At 38.7% G+C, this 22,851-nt stretch overlaps 1 protein-coding gene across 1 annotated transcript; it reads left to right on the top strand.

The window, feature by feature from the left end:
• Positions 1 to 6,623: 6,623 nt before the first annotated feature.
• ces3.4.L (carboxylesterase 3, gene 4 L homeolog) lies at positions 6,624 to 22,851 on the top strand. Its single transcript, XM_018258008.2, has 14 exons — positions 6,624 to 6,809; positions 10,018 to 10,216; positions 11,579 to 11,717; positions 13,553 to 13,686; positions 14,467 to 14,620; positions 15,173 to 15,286; positions 17,057 to 17,152; positions 18,477 to 18,617; positions 18,957 to 19,034; positions 19,394 to 19,541; positions 20,718 to 20,867; positions 20,946 to 21,018; positions 21,791 to 22,107; positions 22,412 to 22,851. The coding sequence occupies exons 1-13, from the start codon at positions 6,749 to 6,751 to the stop codon at positions 21,972 to 21,974; spliced, it is 1,671 nt and encodes a 556-aa protein (XP_018113497.1). The 5' UTR covers positions 6,624 to 6,748; the 3' UTR covers positions 21,975 to 22,107; positions 22,412 to 22,851.

Here is a 22,851-nt window from a genome sequence, read left to right as displayed (position 1 = left end):
AAAAACTTTACCCACAAAAAGAGACTTGAAAGATTTAGCCACCCAGATTAAAACTGCGCTGAGAGAAGAGGTTGCAGATCTAAAAACAGAAATCGCATCCCTACATTCCAGAACAGAAGTAATAGAAGGCCGTACAGAGCAAATTGAGCAATCAGTGGATTCACTACTCAATGTATCACTGATACAAAATAAAACCATACAGTCCCTGACTCGCAGAGTGGAGGACCTGGATAACAGAGGGAGACGATGCAATCTACGCATAAGAGGTTTACCCGAAACAGTGGAAGCATCCACCCTCAAACAGACGGTTACCTCCTTGTTTAACTCGGTGCTCAATATGCCTGAAACCAACGAGATACACATTGAAAGGGTGCATAGAGCACTAAGACCGAAGTGACTTCCATCTGACAAACCGAGGGATGTAATCTTCTGCTTGTTACATTTTACAGTGAAAGATGAAATACTCTCTAAAGCAAGGCAGCAGAAGCTGATCAAAATGTATGACGCTGAAGTCTCGATCATGCAAGATCTCTCCTGGTATACTTTACAACAAAGGAGACTCCACAAGTGTTTGACAAACCTTCTGAAGGAAAAGAAAATGTTATTCCGTTGGGGATATTCGTTCAACATTCACGCCACTATTGCAGGGAAGCTACACACACTATCTACACCGGAAGATTTGCGCCCCTTTCTTCAAGTTTGCAACGCACCAAAACTCAATCTTTCAGATTGGATTAAATTTGTGCAAATGCCGACACCGACTTCGATCCCGCATCAAGAACCGTGGACAGAGGTTGTATCGCCTAAAGCAAAGAGAAGCAGGTCAAGACAAGTGGCAGGCAAACCTCCCGGAAGTCCCACTTCGTTAAATCCAGGATGATTCCATATAACTACTGAAGGAATAGTAAGTAATTTTGCCATTTTTCTTTAAAAGGCTCCACTTACATTGATTCTACTTATTTTTGTTATGCATGAGATCTATCATTTTCTTGTTACGAAGCAACTACAAATCACATGTTGCTCAACACCCCCCCCCCCTCCCAGTAATGGGCCAGACGAATTGTCTGTTGACTGATTGGCGTTTGAAGGAGAGAAGCCCATTTGAAACGTCTATGTTTCCTTTTCCTGTTTTATTTATGTTCATGCGTTTGCTAAGAATATGTTGTTTTGGTCACAGTTTGGTGTTCGAATGCAAAACAAGTTTGGTTTCTATCGCTATCACTCTTTTCTACAAATTCTACCCTATTACCCTATCCGTTCTGAGCTTGGAGGCAGAGAAGTTGGTAAGCTGTTTCTATTGTGTATTATTATGATTATATATTGTCTATATGATGGAGAGTAATTTGAAAATAATTTCCCTAAATGTGAATGGCCTAAATGTTCCGGAAAAGAGGAAACAAATGATACACCTGATGAGGAAAAATAAGGGAGACATAATTTTACTCCAAGAAACGCACTTTAAGAAAGAGGCCCCACATATGCATAAATTAGGCCAGTATTCCCAATGGTTTTTCAGTAATAACTACATACAAAAAATGAAAGGAGTAGCCATAGCCATTAGAAAAGCCGTAGATTTTAAGGTCACAGCCAGTCACAGCCAGTCTGTACCCCAATGGGAGGTACGTTTTGATAAAAGGCTTACTATACCATACACCTTGTAAGATCGGTAGTGTCTATCTTCCTAACCATAGTCAAGCGCAATACTTGGTTAAATTGAGTTCAAAGATTTCTATTTTTACAGAAGGTCTACTGATTTTGGACGGAGACATCAATATGGCCCTGAACCCTAAACTGGACACATCCAAAGGGCCATCCCTGCTAACTCCTAAAAATATTAATCAATCTGCCAAAGCACTTTAGAAAATCATGGTCCTAGATTCGTGGAGATTTCTTAATCCTAGTGCTAAACAATTTACTAATTTTTCGTTCCCTCAAAAGAGTTATTCTCGCCTAGATTATGTTTTTATTTCTCAACACTACTTGCACTGGCTTGTGAAAGCGGACATGGATAATATAACTTGGTCGGACCACGTGGCGGTAAATATTGTAATTCATGTACCTAACAAACCCAAGCCGTCATGGAACTGGAGGCTTAATGACAATTTATTAGATAATGCTGAGTGTAGGGACGAAATTGTAGAAGCTATTAAGGAATATATTCCTAGAGTAATGAAAGACGAAACCTCGCAGCAAACGAAATGGCAAACGCTGAAATGCTTGGTCAGAGCTATTTTGATTAAGCATGGCGCGCGCCTTAAAAGACATAGACAGAGCACTTAACCAGATTCAAGAGTTAGAAGCCCAACACATTGAAAATCCATCGCTAGAAAACCTTAAAACTTTAACGGCTAAAAGAACAGAACTAAGGCAGATATTAAATGCCCATAGCAAACACGCAATGATAAAGCTTAAACAAAGATATTATGAGTTTGGAAACAAGTTAGGGAGACTGTTAGCTACCGCCCTAAAACATAGGCAAAATTTGTCTTACATACACAAAATTCATGATCAGAAAGGTAATTTACAGATCCTACCGACAAAAATAGCCGAAGCTTTTAAACAATACTATCAGGACTTGTACAACATCCCTCAAACCATGACCCAAGAAACACTAGAAGCTAAAATTAAAACTTACATAGCAAAATATCCCTTGCCTGGTATTGAAGAAACCCTCCTTCGAGAACTGAGCACCCCGTTCCAATTATACGAAGTACTCAATGTTATCAAAAGTTTAAAAATGTACAAATCTCCAGGGCCAGATGGTTATACCGGGAAGTTCTATAAGGTTTTCTCCGCTCAATTGGCTCCCCGTTTCCTCAATTTTATTAACGAGATAGATAAGAATCACCCCTTAAATAAAGAAGCCTTGCTAGCTTATATCACGGTTATCCTTAAGATAGGTAAAGATATTATGCGTTGTGGTAATTATAGACCTATATCCCTACTGAATATTGATCTAAAACTATACACTAACACAATGATCCCCAACCAGTAGCTCGTGAGCAACATGTTACTCCCCAACCCCTCAGATGTTGCTCCCAGTGGCCTCAGAGCAGGTGCTTATTTTTGAATTCCAGGTTTGGAGGCAAGTTTTGGTTGCATAAAAACCATGTGTACTGCCAAACAGAGTCTCCTGTAGGCTGCCAGTACACATAGGGGCTACCAATAGGCAATCACAACCCTTATTTGGCACCACCCAGGAACATTTTTGATGCTTGTGTTGCTCTCCAACTCTTTTTACATCTGAATGTTGCTCATGGGTGGAAAAGGTTGGGGACTCCTGCACTAACATAATAGCGCAGAGAATTAGCCCACTTCTCCCTAGGTGGATACATGACGACCAAGTAGGTTTTGTTAAAGATAGAGAGGGCAGAGAGAATACGATGAAAATCCTTAATTTGATTTATTGGGCGAAGGCTCATCGAACGTCTTCTCTGCTCCTATCCACTGATGCGGAGAAGGTGTATGATAGAGTTAATTGGACTTTTCTTAAATTAGTATTGGAAGGAACTGGCATTGAGAAACCCTTCAGGGATAAAATTATGGCTGTGTACACCACACCGGCAGCCAAAATACAGATAAATGGCATCCTTTCGGATACGTTTGACATAAGGAATGGTACTCGCCAAGGTTGCCCGTTATCCCCGTTACTTTACTCTTATGCATGGAACATTTATTGATAGCATTACGGAACAATCCAGATATATCGGGTTTGATTGTAGACACACAGGTATATAAACTTGCTGCGTTTGCGGACGACCTGCTTTTAGTTATAACGAATCCACATATTTCAATGTCCAATGCTATGAAAGAACTTGCGACATATGGTGAGCTCTCAAGTTATAAAATTAACATGACCAAAATGGAAGCCCTCCCCATATATATGCAGCAATCTACGATTCACCATTTACGAGCTAACTTTAGATTTCAATAGCAAGTGGAAAAAATCAAGTACCCGGGTGTCTATATACCAAATGACTTAGATAAAGTGTATGCATATAACTATAAACCTATTGTTACTACTATAACCACCTTATTACGAGAATGGGACAAGACCCACTTTACGTGGACGGGTAGAATATCTATTGTCAAAATGTCAATTCTGCCAAAAATTTTGTACCTGTTTCAAACCCTGCCTATTCCGATACCTAAAGGGTTTTTTACAACTCTGACTACTATTATCAGCAAATCTGTATGGGCCAATAAACATCCTCCGATTAGCAGGTCTATACTGTATCAGCCTAAGGGGAGAGGGGGTCTAAGCCTTCCAGACTGTTACTCGTACTACCAAGCTTGTCTACTAGCGAAACTGGTTGAACACTCTAATATTTCCTCTATTAAACAATGGAAATGTCTGGAAGATAAAGGAGCCAAATTCCCTATAAATAACATTCTTTGGAACAAGGGGAAACATGTTGTCTTGAACCTCAAAGTAAATCCTCAAGCATCAGCCTTGGAATCGTTCTGGTTTTATTTTAACCAAAAGTATAAGCTTATCCCCTATCCTTCCCCACTAACTACTATGAGCCAAAACTTGGACTTTATGCCGGGAATTCTGGACAAAGGAATGGCATCAGCCTTTGGAATGCAAAACTTGCAGCTGAAACACATCCTCACAACGGAGACCTACAAATCTGTAATCAAGGAATCTGAAAGTACATGCGATGACAGAGACCACTGGAGGTATTGTCAAATCCAACATTTCCTACAATTGAATCCACTGCTTCAACGAGCCAAACATTCACTGATGGAGGTTGAAACCCTTTGTGATAGGAAAACTGTTCCACTCCATTTAATATCTACGCTTTATAAACTGATAACACAAAAGAAATATCCAACGTTGCTGCATTTCACAAAAATCTGGGAACAGGAATTACAGTTAAACTTTTCAGAGAGTGAATGGGAAAATACTTTTAGGCTCCTAGTAAAGTGTTCTATTAACAACAGGTTCCAAGAAAATTCATATAAGATATTATCACATTGGTATAGAACACCTGCCAAATTATTTCAAATGCATTTGATATCTGACAATACGTGCTGGAGGTGTCATGAGGAAGTGGGTAATATATCTTATATCTGGTTTTTCTGTGTCAAGTTAAAAGGATTCTGGAATGATATCCAATTGGCATGTGGGGAGATTCTAGGTTGCCAGGTTGATATTTCACCCCAATTACTGTTACTGTACCATACTGAAACCCCAAAACACTTATTTAAGTGTAGTTTGTTAAGCCAACTGCTGCTAATACTAATACTAATACCAAGACACTGGAGAGAGGTCACTCCTCCAACCTTAGTGGAATTGATCGCTAACGTCAGGGATATCTACCTTATGGAGGAATTGACCTTGTACCTGGATAAAAAAGATAATTTTATGACGACCTGGCAGCCCTGGATCTCTTACTTACATACACATCAGATTCTGTAATATGTCACCATTTTGCATGATATCTGCCTTCAAGCTCCCCCTTTCCCCTTCTTTCCGCCTCCTTCCCTCCCTTTTCTTATTCTCCTTACTAACTCATTATTTTCATGTTTGTTTTAAGAAAAGTGATCTTGATATTGCAAAAGTTTACAAGCCTGTATAACAATCTGAAACGATATTCACATTCGTATCTATTGTAAACCTGTTTATTCTTTATGAATAAAGCTTTCTTGAAATACAAAAAAAAGAAAAACTAAAAGATAGCCTGGCCAAGAGAAAGGGAAGGCACATCAGGAAATTCACAAGAGGAACGAGGAATAAGCTGGCAGCAAGGAAAGACAGAAAGGAAGCAGGGAGAGACACAGAGAAGCTGACTGGAAAAGAGTGAAAGTTGAGAAGAAGAAAAAAATCTATAGAAAAAAGATGTGGAAGGATCAGAGACATAAGCAGTGGAAAGGGAAGGCACATCAGGAAATTCACAAGAGGAACGAGGAATAAGCTGGCAGCAAGGAAAGACAGAAAGGAAGCAGGGAGAGACACAGAGAAGCTGACTGGAAAAGAGTGAAAGTTGAGAAGAAGAAAAAAATCTATAGAAAAAAGATGTGGAAGGATCAGAGACATAAGCAGTGGAAACATAGGCCTGAATTTAAAAAAAAGTTTTGGCAGGTGGGAGCGCACCTAGGCCAGGGTGGGGGTGGGTTAGGTGAGTTATACATTTTGTGGACCCTGGAGCTGAGGTTCTCTGGTGGGCCCCAGGTAGGCCCGGATTTACATAGAGGGTACCCCTTGGCCTGTTGCCGTTTGTCACCCAATCCCCTACCTTTTATTTGCTCAAATTTTTCATCATCAGGACCAAACCCATGAATATTGGAGCACTTGAAATGTAAAAAACTATCTTATGTCCAGTGTTTCTGAACCAATGTGGGTGTGGTTGGGCAGCATGCCGCCTCCTAAAATCCTGCCACCGTAGGCCTGGGCCTTGGAGGCCTTTCCACAAACCTGGGCCTGGCCCCAGGCACCCCAGTCCGACAATGGTTGGCGGTTCAGGTAGGAGGCAGATAGTGGGCTATTTAAATGAACATGCCTGGGGGGTAGTGTGGCCAGTGGGTGGACAGGAAACCCATATCCAGTAGGTGGAGGAAACTTTCCAGCAGCCAATTAGAGCTGTTGTTCTAAATCTTCTCTGTCATACAAGATCAGTAGCTCAAAGTTCAGTGTTCTCTTTGCCTGCTCTTGTCGGGCTGCTACACCAGCATTACAAGTTTCTTTCTTCAGTGTGTTTGGCCATTCAGCAAAGCGTTTCCTATTCGTGCTGATTTTCTACAAATGGAATCCCTGATTAAAGTTCTTCTCTTGTGCTGTGCGACCCTGGGAATCTATGGAACGGGTAAGAAATGCAGCTTGTTAATAAGAACTTGTTCATGAAAGTAGATCTTTGCACTCGTCTTACGTGTGTGCATTAGACATTGTGAAATGCCTGTAATAGGAGAACTGTGTCCAGGTTCAGAAAGGAAGAACAGCCTATTTAAAAATGAATTGAATTACTTCTCAAGTTTTCTTGTGTGCACGTTGCAACTCTGTAATATTTTTCTTTGATTAAAAACATGCTTTAAAACCTTCTTTTCCTTCTAAAAGTTCTGATAGCCAGAAACACAAATCCCATGGTCACAGAAATCAGGGGTATTACAACACACTTTGTAAATGTTGCAAACCACGTATTGTAATTGCAACATTCTCAATGAAAGATTAAGACTAATTACACAAACATGATGTTGGTTACTGATTTTTTTTTTTTAAAGCTCTTTTTTTAACAACTAACTAAATGTTAAGAAACTTTTTGCAACCTTATTCCTCTTCATTCTAAATGATAACATGAAGTACAGTCTTTGAACTACCCTAGGCAGTTCATCATCAGTCTAATAACAAGGGGTCAATTGATATCTTAGTAGTAAAGGGGAACACTTTCAAGGTGAAGGTTGAAAGCTACTGTATAAGTCACAGGGCCCAGGGGTGGGTTGGCCCAGCAGTCCTGCTGTTTTATTTGTGCAACGGAATTTCCCTTTATGAGTAATGTTTTAAAACCATTATCAGGACTGATCTGCCAGCACTAGAATGCTAACCTGACTCCAGAAACTTGGCTTCGCAGCTAGCAAGTTAATTTGTTTGGTAATACAATCGAATGAGAGACAGCTCGTTGCTGCAGGGCTAAAATAGGAGGGATCTCAGTGTCCCAGTTTGGGACAGACGTCCTTGGAGACAAGATGAAAACAAAGCAATGTTTTTGGTAGAACTTTTTCCCACTTTTTACCCCATTTATGTGGTCTATGCAAAACACCCTTTATCCATTTAATTCCCATATTCACAGTTCACTTGTATCATTGTAGAAGCACTAAATCTATTAACAAACTTGCATGAAAAAAATAATCCCCTAAAACAGTAAAATGTCAGTAAATACGTATTCCTGCTCTCGCAATCACCAATACTAAAAGGGGTAGTTAACTTTTATTATAATGCACAAATTGAAAAAGGTCCAAGCATTGCTTATTCAAGAGCATATTTAAGTTAACTTAAAGATGAACTACCTATTTTCTTCCTACATGCAGACATACTGTGAAATGGACTCACACATGCAATGCGCCCCTAAGCAAAACTTTTAACAGGGTTGTTCACCTATAAACTAACTTTTAGCATGAATTAGTGATTATTGATTATTATTAGCAGCTCTCCAGCTTGCAATGTCTGCAATCTTTTTGCTATGGTTCAAATTATCCTAGCAACCATGCATTACATATAAATATATATCCTTACAGACTATTCATTTTTTTAGATGGGGTCAGTGACCCCCATTTGAAAGGTGGAAAGAGTCCAAAGAAGAAGGCAAATAATTTAGAAAGTATGAAAAATAAAAATGAAGGCCAATAGAAAAGTTGCTTAGAATTAGCCATTCTATCACATACTAAAAGTTAACTTAATGGTAAACAACCCCTTTAAAGCTTCTTTTTTTGTTAAAGTGCGAAGAAAAAAAATTATAATTACAAAAACAATTTGGAAAATATTTTCCAAATCCCTCTCTCTGACTCTTCCCTCTTCTTGATTAACGTGCTTATTATACAGGAAGTTACCCACTATCCACTAACACTGTGCTGATATTTGTATAATATTGTTTCCTATGGAAAATATTAGAATGCAGAGCAGAATATTGTACAATGGTAAGTAAGCTTTACACGTTTAATCTGTGTCAGAGAAATGAGGGAGTGACAGCTACACTAGGCTTAAGGTTAATGTTATATCAGGTATTTTCTCCCCTAGCAGACACTCCCAAAACAACCCCTCCTATCCAATTGGAAAGCCTGACAGATCCGGTGCTGGTGCTTTTTCAGCCTGTGGATGCTCAAGTGAGCATGTTTGCAACCTCGTACATTTGTCAATCTTTACAGCCTGGTTTCATAGTCTCTATCAAGCCCAATGGATCCCTTGAGCCTTTTGTTGGTAGAATTTTTCTCGGGTAACCTGGAAGTGGAGGGTAGTTTATATGAACCTCTTTGGAAACCACTTCAGACAGGACTCCTAGGTCCAGGGTTATAGAAAGGCTACAAAGGCCCTGGGCCTGTTGCGCCATCCTGCTTCTGCACTGGATAAGCCAGGTAGAAGCAGGGTCGGACTGAGTGGGCCAAGACCCACCAGGGCTGCCACATCAGGGCTCCTGCACCCCCCCAAGGGCCTCCCTCCCCAGTCATAGCAAACTTCCCTCCGCAGTAAACCCCCCCTCTGACCTCTCCCTCCCGCCTCGCGGTGCATACCTATTTCACGCTCATCTGTATGCGAATGAGCGGGCGGGGCAAGTGGGTGAAGTGGGTGGGGCAAGTGGGCAGAGCAGGTGGAGGTCAGGAGGGGGAGGAGGTCAGACTGTGTGGAGCGGGTCCTGGTTGGTCTTTTCCGGCATCCCACCGACCCAGTCCCATGCTGGGTAGAAGATCTCAACTGCTTTTTGACTGTCCTGTGCTTCCAGTCCTCTCTGCTCCCTAGTAGGGAGGATTTTAAAGTTGCATACTATAAGGAGGAGGCGGAGTTGGAGGTGGCGGTAGAAGGGGGAGAGCAGGCACTCTGGCCTAGGGGCGCCAGTACTTTGTGTCATGTGCAGTTTATCTGTTATTTAGTATGTAACCTTGTACCCTATTTCCAAATCAAGTAAGCATGTCTAAAGGTGGCCATAGACGTTACAATTACGAGCTGACTCGTCCGATATACAGTTAGAAACAAAATAATTCGACCTGTATCTGACAATTCAGCACTGATATTTGGATGCCTTCAAAGGCTCCCAATCTAAATTTTCAGACCTGCCCCATCGACGAGCCGACCAATATCCAAGTCTTTTGCCAATATCGATCGGATCGTCTACCACAATACACAACCCAAATATCATACGAAAATTTTTTGTACAATATTATCGGTGCGTCTATGGCCACCTTAACTATTTGGTAGTCAATACAAACAATACAATTTCCTTAAAAACTGGCTAGTTCTCTCTTACTTTAATATATGTGAGATTGTTGAAACTAATATATAATATTATTTCCTTCCTTTACTGGACCAAGAGGATGCAAGGCCACTATTGACAACAAACTATGGGCAGCTTCTTGGAAAAACAGTGGGTGCAAAGGAAACCGACAGATTAATTCATGTTTTTATGGGCGTTCCTTTTGCAAAGCCTCCTATAGGACCATTAAGATTTGAGGATCCACAGCCACCAGAGCCATGGAGTTCTATCAGGGAAGCTACAGAAAATCCGCCCATGTAAGTTTCTCTAGTGTTAAATAAAGAATTTCAATTTAAATTTTGCTGTACAGTGAGCCTGTTCTTTTTATAAAGATTTGTTGACCTTACATTATTGTACGGATTAAAGAAGTAGATATAAATATATGTATACCAATCTGTATAAACCAATGTTTATTAAACTGTGAAGCTTCCTTATGAGGCTTCCCTGAAGCTGCTACAGTCTGCTCTGATGCCTTGCTCCTGCACTATTTCAGAGACAGAAGCATAAGGAATTTCAGGCTCTGCAACTTAAAGGAATTGTTCAGTGTAAAAATCAAAACTGGGTAAATAGACAGGCTGTGAAAATAAAAAATTTTTCTAATATAGTTAGTTAGCCAAAAATGTAATGAATAAAGGCTGGAGTGATTTGATGTATTACATGTCAGTCAAAATCCAACTTCCTGCTTTTCAGCTCTCTTGGTATACACTGACTGGTTACCCTGGTTACCAGGCAGTAACAAATCAGAGACTTGAGGGGGGGCCACATGGGTCATATTTGTTGCTTTTGAAGCTGAGCTGAATGCTGAGGATCAATTACAAACTCACTGAACAGAAATGTCCCATGTGGCCCCCCTTCAAGGCACTGACTAGCTCAGAGTTATAGAGCTGAAAAGCAGGAAGTTGGATTCTGGCTGTTTTATTAGACATCTGCTCACTCCAGCCTTTATACATTACATTTTTGGCTTACTAACTATATTAGAAACATTTTTTATTTTGCAGAGCCTATCTATTTACACGATTTTTTTCCTTGGTCGAGGTTTTTTCGGCAAAAAAAGTATTATACCCTAAAACTGCACAAAGTCAGAATCCGAAAATCTGCCATCTCAAACCTGCCGAGGTCATGTAGAAGTCAATGGCAGTTCCTTTTACAAATTGAAGATATTGTGATCTGCACTGGGTTTCGTCCAATAATCCGAAAAAAATTGGGGCTTTCGGGCAATAACCTGAAAAAAACTAGCAACTCGGGCTTCAAATCCGAAAAATGTGTATGATTTGAGTTTTTGCTCGATTTTTATTGTGTCTTCCTCACTTTACTTTTTTGAGCCCTCAGTCCCGTGTTTGTACTGAAAAGTCCCGACTTTATCTGCACTGAACAGCCAGAAAAAGAAATAACTTAATTGGCTTTTGGCAGAGAGCCCAGAACAGCCACCAGGTGCAACAAAGATACTTTGTAACAATTCTAAGATAAGCAAATAAGTAATTGTAACAATTTAGATAAGGAGGTCCCTTCAGAGGCTCTATGGTGGAATGAGAGGCTTGGGTGGAAAAATGTTAAGTACAATACATCAAAGTTATTTAGCACTTGTGTTTTTAAATAAATTATTATTTATCACTGTCCAGGTGTTTACAAGATAAGAAAGGAATGGAGCAACTTGCTGATTTTTTCAAGGCAAAATTTGATTTTCCTCCGGTTTCAGAGGATTGTTTGTACCTAAATGTCTTCACTCCGGCAGACAGAGGAGAGAACCCAGAGCTCCCTGTAAGTTTAATAGATAATTTTTTCAGGAAAGGTAATAAAAGTCATAAACAGACAAATAACATTTTGCAATAAAACATAATACAGTATAATATCATTTTATACTTGGGCAAATCAGACTTGTGGGGCCCCGTGATTTAGATAAAGTCGGACTGACCAGCTGATAGCCCTTTAGTTGTTGCTAAATCACAATTCACCACATCCGCCATATAGCCTCGAGCTGTTGCTAAATTGTGGGACTTTAAATACAACATGCACGGTGCATAACACTTGTATGTTTATACAACAACAACAGGAATGACCCCTGTATCAAGGCAATCTTCAGACTATGTTGGGAGGTATGATCCTTTAAAAAATAGTATGCAGTTTGTCTTTGCACTTTAAAAAACTGGATTGCACTGAGGGGCCTACACCACTGATATCTGGCCATCGATTGCACAAGTTTAATACGGTCCTTGCCTCGAAGTCTGTTACCCTTGTCATTGTGATCCCAGGGGCAAATGATCGAATCAGTCCGATACCGCCCACTGCAAATATGGCCTCTGTATGAGCAACTTGGGAGTGCTCTTGCGATCTATTTGTATAACACTTGTATGTGGCCATATTGCCATTTGTCTATCTCCATCCATTTCCAGACTTATTATCAACACTGATACAGACAGTGCTTCTCCCATCGCTGCACAGTTAAGACACATACTGATCTCACCCCTGCTTGGATTCCCTCAAATGTAAAAAAACTGGGCTTGTCAAGCATTGCCCCCAAACTTCCAATCTTCAGAAATACAAATATAATTTATTCAAGCCAAGTAACATAGTATGACTCAGGGGTGAACTCAAGTCAGTGTCATTTTGCTAGCTGATAACTATCGTAATAAGCATAATTGCAGCTTGTTAGGCTTGGGCCAGACGACTACCAATCTTGACCTGCATTTCTCCAAAGGCCAAGAATCTGCTCCCCCCGCTGCTTCTCTGCTCCTGCTCTGCCTGCACCCAAAAGCATTGTCTATGGTCTGGTGCAGATGCGGCGGACTTTGGTGCCGAAACACAACATTTTGCATTTCTCGCCGAAATCCGCCCACAGTTCAGAAGACAAGGAGGGAAGCGGAGTATCGCTAAAGGGATACTGTCATGGGAAATTTTTTTTTTTTTCAAAATGAATCAGTTAATAGTGCTGCTGCAGCAGAATTCTGCACTGAAATCCATTTCTCAAAAGAGCAAACAGATTTTTTTTATATTCAATTTTGAAATCTAACATGGGGCTAGACATATTGTCAATTTCCCAGCTGCCCCAAGTCATGTGACTTGTGATCTGATAAACTTCAATCACTCTTTACTGCTGTACTGCAAGTTGGAGTGATATCACCCCCCTCCCTTCCCCCCCCAGCAGCCAAACAACAGAACAATGAGAAGGTAACCAGATAACAGCTCCCTAACACATGATAACAGCTGCCTGGTAGATCCAAGAACAACACTCAGTAGTAAAACCCATGTCTCACTGAGACACATTCAGTTACATTGAGAAGGAAAAACAGCAGCCTGCCAGAAAGCATTTCTCTCCTAAAGTGCAGGCACAAGTCACATGACCAGGGGCAGCTGGGAAACTGACAATATGTCTAGCCCCATGTCAGATTTCAAAATTGAATATAAAAAGATCTGTTTGCTCTTTTGAGAAATGGATTTCAGTGCAGAATTATGCTGGAGCAGCACTATTAACTGATGCGTTTTGAAAAAGGATCATGTGGCCCTAGCCTTAATCATTGCTTTTTGTTCAAGTTCACTGAAAATGTGCAAGGGAGATGTGTTAAACTTAAGTTAATTAAACTTCCTATTTTGTACAGGTCATGGTGTTCATACATGGAGGAGGACTTACCATGGGAGGAGCAGGCATGTTTGAAGGCTCTGCTTTAAGTGCCTATGAAAATGTTGTAGTGGTGTCAATACAGTACAGACTTGGCATTATGGGATTCTTTAGGTAAAATATAATAACAATAAAATAATTTTTACCCCCCTGCAGTTGTATTGGCCCTATCATGTAATACTGGACATTCCAGGCATTTAGGCCACAGAGTCTTAAACATGGACATATGAAACTAGCTGTCAAAAAGTTTTAGATAGAATAGATTTGGGAAAGCAAACAAACTTAGAAATTAGATTTTTTCCCAGGGTTTAGCATTGGGCCCTGTTTTCTTTAGTTATAATAATCTGGAAAACAATATAGCACTGTTAGCAGATATACACAGCTATGTAGAATCTCAATAAAGAGAATTTTACAAAAAAGATAGAAGAGCTGGTTTGGGAAGTGCAGTTGTAAAATGGGCACATAAATAATCACATTCCGTTTTTATAAATATAGATAACATTGAGTTTAAGTAAATGATAGGCAATCCAAGGGAACCTAGGAATAATAGTAGACAAAAGACTAAACACCAATGGAATAAAATCCCATCTAGAATAAAAGGGTTTGTAAATGTATAACAAATTAGTCTTTTCTGCTGCTTGAAACATTGGTGATAGAATCTTAACTTGAATTTAATGTTTTAATATATAAAATACCAGCTAATCATACAGGTACCAGTTTAGAGATGAACACCTAAACATATGTGTGAGTTTCATAGACCTGTGTCCTTTTTCAGGCTCAACTATTATGTACTGCTAATAGCGATTGTTGGTAATTGTAACTATATACATACAGAGATAAGACAAGTTAACAGACTTCTCAGAGATTCATAATCCTTTACCTTTGCTCTCTCAGTACTGGTGATAAAGAAGCACGCGGGAACTATGGCTTTCTGGATCAGGTTGCAGCTTTAAGATGGGTTCGTGATAATATTAAGGATTTTGGAGGAAACCCACAGTCAGTTACAATATTTGGGGAATCTGCAGGCGGATTGAGTGTTTCTGCACAGGTGAGGATTATTTTTTTTATAAAATCCTAAAGAATTTGTGGCCCTTCTCTGCACCCCAAGCGCTGCAAGCTCAGCAGCAGTAATTTAACCAGTGTCCATGTATATTGCATTATTGAAAAATCAATGGCAATGTTAGCAGTTTTGTCACATGACGACCCTATACCAATGAAGGAGTTAGCACAACCAAACCTCTAATTAGTTGGGGTGATTACGTAAATGGGGTGTGACAGGGGCAGGTAACATCAAACGGACCCAGAGCAGTGACACAATGGACAGCTATAGAAGGTGGATTGGGAAGAGAAAAGGCAAGATTTGGACAGGAAAATTCAGATAGCGAAATTTATCATGTACAGTCTTTTTAAAAATTAGACTTCGACCATTCGCCATCTAAAACCTTGCGAATCGCTGTTTTAGCCTATGGGGGACCTCCTAGAACCTACTTGGAGTCAATTGGTGGACTTTGATCGGAAACTGACCTATTCAATCTAAAACGGATTTTTTCTTTGTTTTTAATCTCACAGAAACACAAAGTCATTTTAAATTTGCTTTCAGGTATTGTCCCCACTTTCTAAGGGATTGTTCCAAAGAGCCATATCTGAGAGTGGAGTTGCAATACTTCCTAGTTTGATGGCCAGTAAAACTGAAGAGATTCTACCTATTCTCCATGTAAGTCAAATTCTTTGATACATTGTGCTAAGCAAAAATAAACAGGACAAGTTCAACTCTTCATATTGCTGAGTTCATGGCCCTGCAAACCTCTATTCACATTAAAAATACTTCCAAATAAATTGTCATATAGGAACAGCTTGTTACAATGTTGCTTGAATGGCCATAAGCTAAATTCAAAGATGCATGAAATGGATGAAAGCACACATAGTGGTCATGGTACCAAATATTTAGAGAGAATTTATTTGGGATGGCAACAGACATTATATTTACATAATAACTATATCTTGGGGAAATGCATCCCTCCAATGAAGAGCAAACAAGAAAATTGGGATAGCGAATATTTATGGTACACCATTAGTATAAATGATGCTCTATTCATGTTTGTGTCATTTCTAAAGGGTAATTAGTGAGATGGTTTGTAGACAGGAAGCTTCTTACAGAGAAAATATTGTTTTGTGGTTATTGATGAGTGGAACACAAGGAGAATAAGCAGATTTGTAATAAAGCCAAAAATATAATATAGAAGGTGTAAAAGAATGAACCGTTTTAATGCATTTATCTGTGATAATGAATTGAATAGAAAGGCAGCAAAGCAGTTTCACAAGTACAGAAGACAAAAATATCTGCGTGCAAGTACAGAATCTTGCACTTCTGCAGTAAAGAAAGACTGAAAAGAAACAATGCAAGGGTAAAGGACTTCTCAGAGAAGAGGTTTACTGATACCAATTATACAGTGTTCCAGTCAATAGCAAGTGAGAAGACAAAGAAAAGAAATTGCAACAAACTGAAAAATATTGCATTTTAAGACTGCAAATTGTCCTCCAGCAGCACCAGTAGGTGCCTTTGTTTGGACTTCCTCTTAGTTATCATAGTTGTCAGCTCGGTTTAAGTGCAAGTTGCTATCAATGGCAAATCCTGGCATTAGCATTGGGTAATGCTACAGGAGGGCTGATCTAGGCTTGTGGAAAAGTGCAGGCCAAGAATCAGTCCCTACGCAACCTTCTCCTTCCTTGCTTGTCGGACAAGGCTCACTGGACTGTTATTTTTATTGTGTTGCACCAACACCACCCCTAATCTGTTGAGAAGGACCCACAGCAGCCAAATCTGTAGAGTTCGAAATTACAAGCCATACTCTCCAACAAACACAGAATACCTATAAAAAGAAAGGGTAAGTTAGTAACCTTGAAGACCACTACATTCTCTGTGTACATTTAAAGAAGTAATGTATTTTGAGCATCATCATTAGTGGAATAATCCCTTATGTATTTATATACCGTATATACTCGAGTATAAACCATCCAGAGTATAAACCGAGGTACCTAATTTTACCTCCAAAAACTGGGAAAGCTTATTGACTCGAGTATAAGCCTAGGGTGAGAAATGCAGCAGCTTCTGGTAAGTTTCAATCAAAAAATTGAGGGTTTCTGCTCCCATTGGAGGTGCCGGCGTCTCGTTTTTGGATGCCATCAATCATTCTTGGATGCCGGCGAATATTCTTGGAGACTATTCTTGGACGCCGGCGAATATTCTTGGAGACTATTCTTGGACACCGGCGACTATTCTGGGACACCGGCGACTATTCTTAGGAGCCCGCGACTATTCTTAGACGCCAGCGACCGTTTTTGCGCTTGACCCGAGTATAAGCCGAGGTAGAGTTTTTCAGCATATTTTGGGGGCTGAAAAACTCGGCTTATACTCGAGTATATACGATATGTAGAAATCGAATATGTTGGCTATATATTAATATATTCATCTTTTTCTTTGAAGGTGGTCGCTAACATATCCTCCTGCAGTGTATCGAGCCTGGCAGACTGTCTAAAAAAGAAAACAGAAGATGAGATTGTTGAGATTTCTGCAGCGATGGTATGGGAAATTATATGTTTTACCATGTTGGTATAAAATGTCCGTATTTCCAATAATGTTATGTAACTTGATATTTTTTTGTATATTTTGTATAAAAAGCTCTCTAAAGCCCAACACATATGTGTGATATAAATGCATCATATCTAACTGAATCTCACACAAGGGTCATGGAAGTAATGAAAGGTGTAGGATGGGTACAGAGGACAGATAAGTTGATTGCTGGAGTTTATAGATTTTGATGATGAAACTAGAGAACCAACAGGGGAAGAATGTTTGTTTGTTTTTCTAAAGAGAAAAACTATGTTTTAAAAAGCAGCTTGCAATTTCAGCATCTTTTTTTTTTTTTTTAACTGAAACATTTTATTAGTTTTCCAAAGAAATTTTTTTTTTTTTTACAGAATATAGCTTGGAGTTTTCAAGCACATGAACATAAAATATCACATCATAAATAAAATAAAAATGAATAAAATAGAATAAGGTAAATAAGATAACTTAAAATAAAGTAAAATAAGACGGCTGGGTTATACAGTATAGCAGGTATATTCAATATTGAGGACATGCATTCCGCAAGTTACCTTAACTAGCCATTCATACATGTAATGCTGAGAAGAGCAGTGGATCATTTTCGTATTCTAACCATGGCATCCACATTTTATCATAAGCTTCCATATCATTTTGTAGCATGTATCATGCATGTCATTTTCTCATTGGTTGCTATATATACATTTTGGGTAGAGGGAAGATTCAGATGTGCTTGCGACAGGGGTAGTACATTTCAGCATCTTTTTTTGCTAGGGAACAGCTTTCCCTAGCAACCAGGCAGTGGGGTGAATGAGAGACTGGAAGATGAATAAGAGAGGGACTGAAAAGAAGCAAAACAATAACATTTTAGACTAAACAGAACAATACATTTTTGACTGCCAGGGTTAGTGACCCACATTGGAAAGCTGGTAGAAATAGACAGAAAACAAAAGCCAACAATGCAAAACAACAAAAAAGAAACACAGAAGACCAATTGGAAAGTTGCTAAGAACAAGAAGCTTAATTAAAGGTGAACTACCCCTTTACTCCTGCCAGGTTTTAATATGTTTTATTATGTTATGTCAAGGGCATATCCCTGCTATAAATCAAGATAAGGCCACTGTTTGTAACCAGAAAAAAAAAATATAATAATTATTGTGCTATTGTTTTTCGTTCTACCCAAGTTTTTGTAAGATACTGGAAATCACTGCACAGCCATGCTTGGGGTGATAAAAAGGTGTTGATTCGCTTATCCCTAATAAACTGAAGTTCACTTAACAAGTTTTAGATCTTGTTTTAACAGAAATTTGTAGCCTTTCCTGCTGTTGTCGATGGGGTGTTCCTTCCCAAACCTGCTGAAGAGATCTTAGCTAGCAAGGAGAGCAATCCAGTTCCTTTTTTGATTGGTGTTAATAATCATGAATTTGGCTGGATACTGCCCTTGGTAGGTACCTTTTTTGTTATAAATCTCCTGAATGTTTATAAAAAAAAAGGATATTTTTCTGAAATCATTTCATCTTTTTTCTTGCAGGGCTATAGTAAGTATTTGTGAAGAATGTAAATAGCTGAGCCATTTTTAACCTCATATCCTAACAATATTATATTGACCATATTGTACTGAACCCACACCTGCATCATTATGCTACCTTGAGTTTTACACTATAATGTATATCTATATTTTAAAAATAATTGTAATGTTTTTGCTGACAGCAATTTAGTCAGTCTGTGAAAATGACATAATTATGTAACAGTCCAGTGATTCATACTGTGATTTTGTGGACAGGCACTTAATATCAGTGGATATAGGGAAGGAATGGAGAAGAAAGACATTCAGTCAATACTCGTTGCTCTTCCTTTTGTGGTAAGATCATATTTTCAGATGCATGGATATGTCTATTATATGAAAGTAAAAATATAAAAAGTATGATAATGAAATGCCTTCCTTCTGGCATCTCAGAATAAAATGCAATACAAATGCATAGACTAAAATATAATTATTACTGAAAAGAAGATTTTTATAATCATCAAATTCCACACATGACCCTTTTCCTACTACATGTAGACTGAGTGGAGTTTCTTTTGAGTGGTTTCTTTGAATTATCCTACCCAAACGTTTGCAGATAAGTAATAACCCTCCCATTTTTACCATTAGGTATGGGGCTCTAATTTACTTAATAAAGCAGCATGGCCTAAATTTTGTTTTGCTATACTTTCCAACAGCATTCATTTACCAGTGTTGTTCCTTTCATCATGGAGGAGTACTTTGGCGACACAAATGATCCAAAAGAACTAAGAAACAATTTCCTAGACCTAGTTGGGGACATTATATTTGTCATACCTGCCCTAAGAACAGCTAAATATCACAGAGGTAAGTGAATTTGCCATTCAATTATAATACACAAGAACCATGAATATCCTGTAAATTATATCCATATAAACAGTGCTTAGTGATGTCATCAGTTATAATCTGAATTTAGTGATGTCATTTCTGTCACATAACTCACTGAAACTTGTTTTTATATGGTTATGGAACTCCTCGGTAAATTATAATATCCTTTACACTAGTGGGTCCTTTATTCACTATATATCCCAGTCCGAGCTAACTAATTCTGTTAGGGGAAGGTTTTATTCTTTGTCTATAATACTTCCTATAAATTCTCTTGTGTTCAGGATCAGTCTCCCCATTCATTGGCACCTTGGTTCATTGCTCTCTCAATATTAACTATTTATTAACCATCAAATATCTTTATATACATCAACAAGTGGCTAGTCAGTTTGTGCTACACCAGAAAATTGACCTTCCCACCGTCATAAAAATTCAGAACCAGGAGTAAGAAAAATCTAGAGAAGCTCCAGACACCCTGGCCCCAGTTCCAACGCCTATGATCCACTGTAAAGTCCATATAATGGACATTTGCACTTTTATGTGGCTGCTTGCTTTTGGTTTATCGTGTGTTAACATTGTAAAGAAGGACATTTACCTCTCTATTATGTGTTGTGATAAAAATACCTCTGATCTTCTACGGAGAGTTTTATAGTTCAACAGTAGCCTGAGGGATGTGGATGGGACTTTTTTTTGAGGCACAATGTATGTAAGACGATTTGGGGGACCTCTGGCTATAATAAGTTCTTAGGTGGAACTGTTGGGTAGAATGCAGCAGAGGGAAGGTTTTTCGACTGTGTGTTATAGCAGAGAATTACTGAGTTATTTAGGCATAGTTTTTCCATAGAGTTCCTTAGCTAGTTCCTGTATGCAGGATTAATCTAGAAAACAGGTTCCTTCTGGTTGAATATTTTGCCCCATCCTGTAAAATTTTCTATGGATATCCTTGCTTATAAAGTGTGTGTTTGCTCTAAATTCAGACATTTGTCGTACTAAACACATTCTGAGAAAATGAATAAAATTCAGAAATGCTTAAATGTTACAGAGCTCTTGGGGCATTCTGTGAGTTTGTTAATGATATCTGAACTTTCTATGAATTGTTTGGTGAGCTTTTATTGTAACCTGCATCCTGAATTAACACTCCTATTTGTTGCCCGCTAGATTCTGGGCATCCTGTTTATTTCTATGAATTTCAGCACCGCCCTTCAATGTATGACGACTCAAAAGAGGATTTTGTTAAAGCCGATCACGGGGATGAACTTTACTTTGTTGTTGGTGGTCCGTTTCTGAAAAGTGGCATTCTTTTCAAAAGTAAGATTTTTCTGTTTAGTTTGGTGTTAGAGCTGTTTGTTTCATCTCCATAATTAACACAACTTTTGTCTTCACAAGGTAATGGAACAGAGGAAGAGAAAATCCTCAGTAAAACAATAATGAAATATTGGGCTAACTTCGCTAGAAATGGGTAAGGCATCTTTTCACAAATATTATCCATTACATTAAAACCTAATTCATTCACACTTTACAATCTGGTTATACTTCCAAGTATTGGAGCAAAGTAATGTTTACTAATATAGTATTCTGTGTTTGGTCACACAAACAAAAAAACTTTATGGGCTAAGATACAATGGAGAAAAATGCAATTACATTTCACTACAGATGTAGAGGCTGTGCTAAGGATAGGCAAGAGGAAAGAGTGTACCCAGTCATTTAAACCCATGTGCCCTTTAGTGAAATACATAAATAATAGCTGATTCCTTTACTCAGAAATTATTTGAACTCTTCCCTTATGTTCCTACACACCTCTACTTCACACACCCAACCCTATTTTCTCGTCTCATGGAATGTTGCTGGCTCACCTACTAGGTAATTTCAGTGCTGGGAACACTCAGCAAACATGCCATTTTATGTGTTTTCTTTACTTCAGCACCATCCTGATCTAAGCATTAGCACAATGCAATCTATCTTATTCTATATGCAGAAAATAAATAAATCATTGAGGTGGAAAGTTGCCCAGTTTAACAGCCCAGTCTGCTTTTTCCTAGAAATAGGATTTTTGAATCATCTGAGGATTGGAGAATACTATTAAAAAATAGTTGGTGGTGCTACTTTTATCTTGATTCCATTTTAAACTGCTATAGTTCTGTTTGTTTTTTCATTGTGTCCTCTGGAATTGTATTAATCTAAAGTATAGGCTACGCAGAATCATTCACTTTGCTCCGTCTTGTCATTTGCAGTGATCCCAATGGGCTTGGTTTGGCCGAATGGCCAAAATATGATGAAGATGAAGACTATCTGGAAATTAACTTGACACAGGAATCATCTCAAAGACTAAAGGGAGGGAGATTTAAATTTTGGACCGTCACCCTTCCTGATAAAATCAAAGAGATGATGGAAGAAAAAGAACATGTAGAGCTATAAATTCCAATAAATAGGATTAAGTGCTGTGCAAGTACTGGGGTACTGCTCTGGTATTTTATCTTATAGCAAAACTCCACCTGACAGCACTGACGGAATTGCTTCAAACTGAGCCAATCTACATCTCCTAACTAATATAGTGAATAAAGTACCCCCTCTTGTAAAATATAAGGATATTATAAGTTACCGAGGAGTTTCATGACCATATAAAAACACGAGGCCGAAGGCCGAGTGTTTTTATACAGGTCATGGAACTCCGAGGTAACTTCTAATATCCTCATATTTTACAACTGGGGGTACTTTATTTATTATAATACACAAATTTTAGTGAGTCATGTGACAGAAATTACATCACTACTCACCGTTTATAACTGATGACATCACTACTCACCGTTTATAAGGATATAATTTACAAGATATTCATGGCTTTAGTGTATTATAAGAATATTATGTACTACTAATGAAAGGGTGCTTATGAATCGGGTGCTTTAGAATGCATTTCATTGAGCATAATCATTGCCTTATCAGTATAATCATTACTTTTGCCCAACACAAGGGATAGCCAGTGGGAGTCACTCCAGCAGTTGATGAACTACAATAATGTGCTATTTAGGTTTGTGAGGGATGTTTAGAGTTATCAATCTGCAACAGCTCTAGATTCACTTGTACCTACACCTGTCCAGCACTTCTCTAACAGCAACACTATTAAAGCCTATTACAGCTCTGGCAACAAAAGCAAATATTCAGCAGTAAGATTAAAAAATAGTAACTAGTTGATGATATGTTGATTGATGTGTTTGATTTGTAAACAGGAGTGAAATAACAGTTTTAACATGGTTGTTGCAAAATAATTTTGTGTAATAAAGTACATTGAGGATTA

The sequence above is a fragment of the Xenopus laevis genome, chromosome 4L (genome assembly GCF_017654675.1).
Source record: "Xenopus laevis strain J_2021 chromosome 4L, Xenopus_laevis_v10.1, whole genome shotgun sequence".
Taxonomy (NCBI): Eukaryota; Metazoa; Chordata; class Amphibia; order Anura; family Pipidae; genus Xenopus; species Xenopus laevis.
This window is presented reverse-complemented; position numbering and strand designations above follow the sequence as displayed.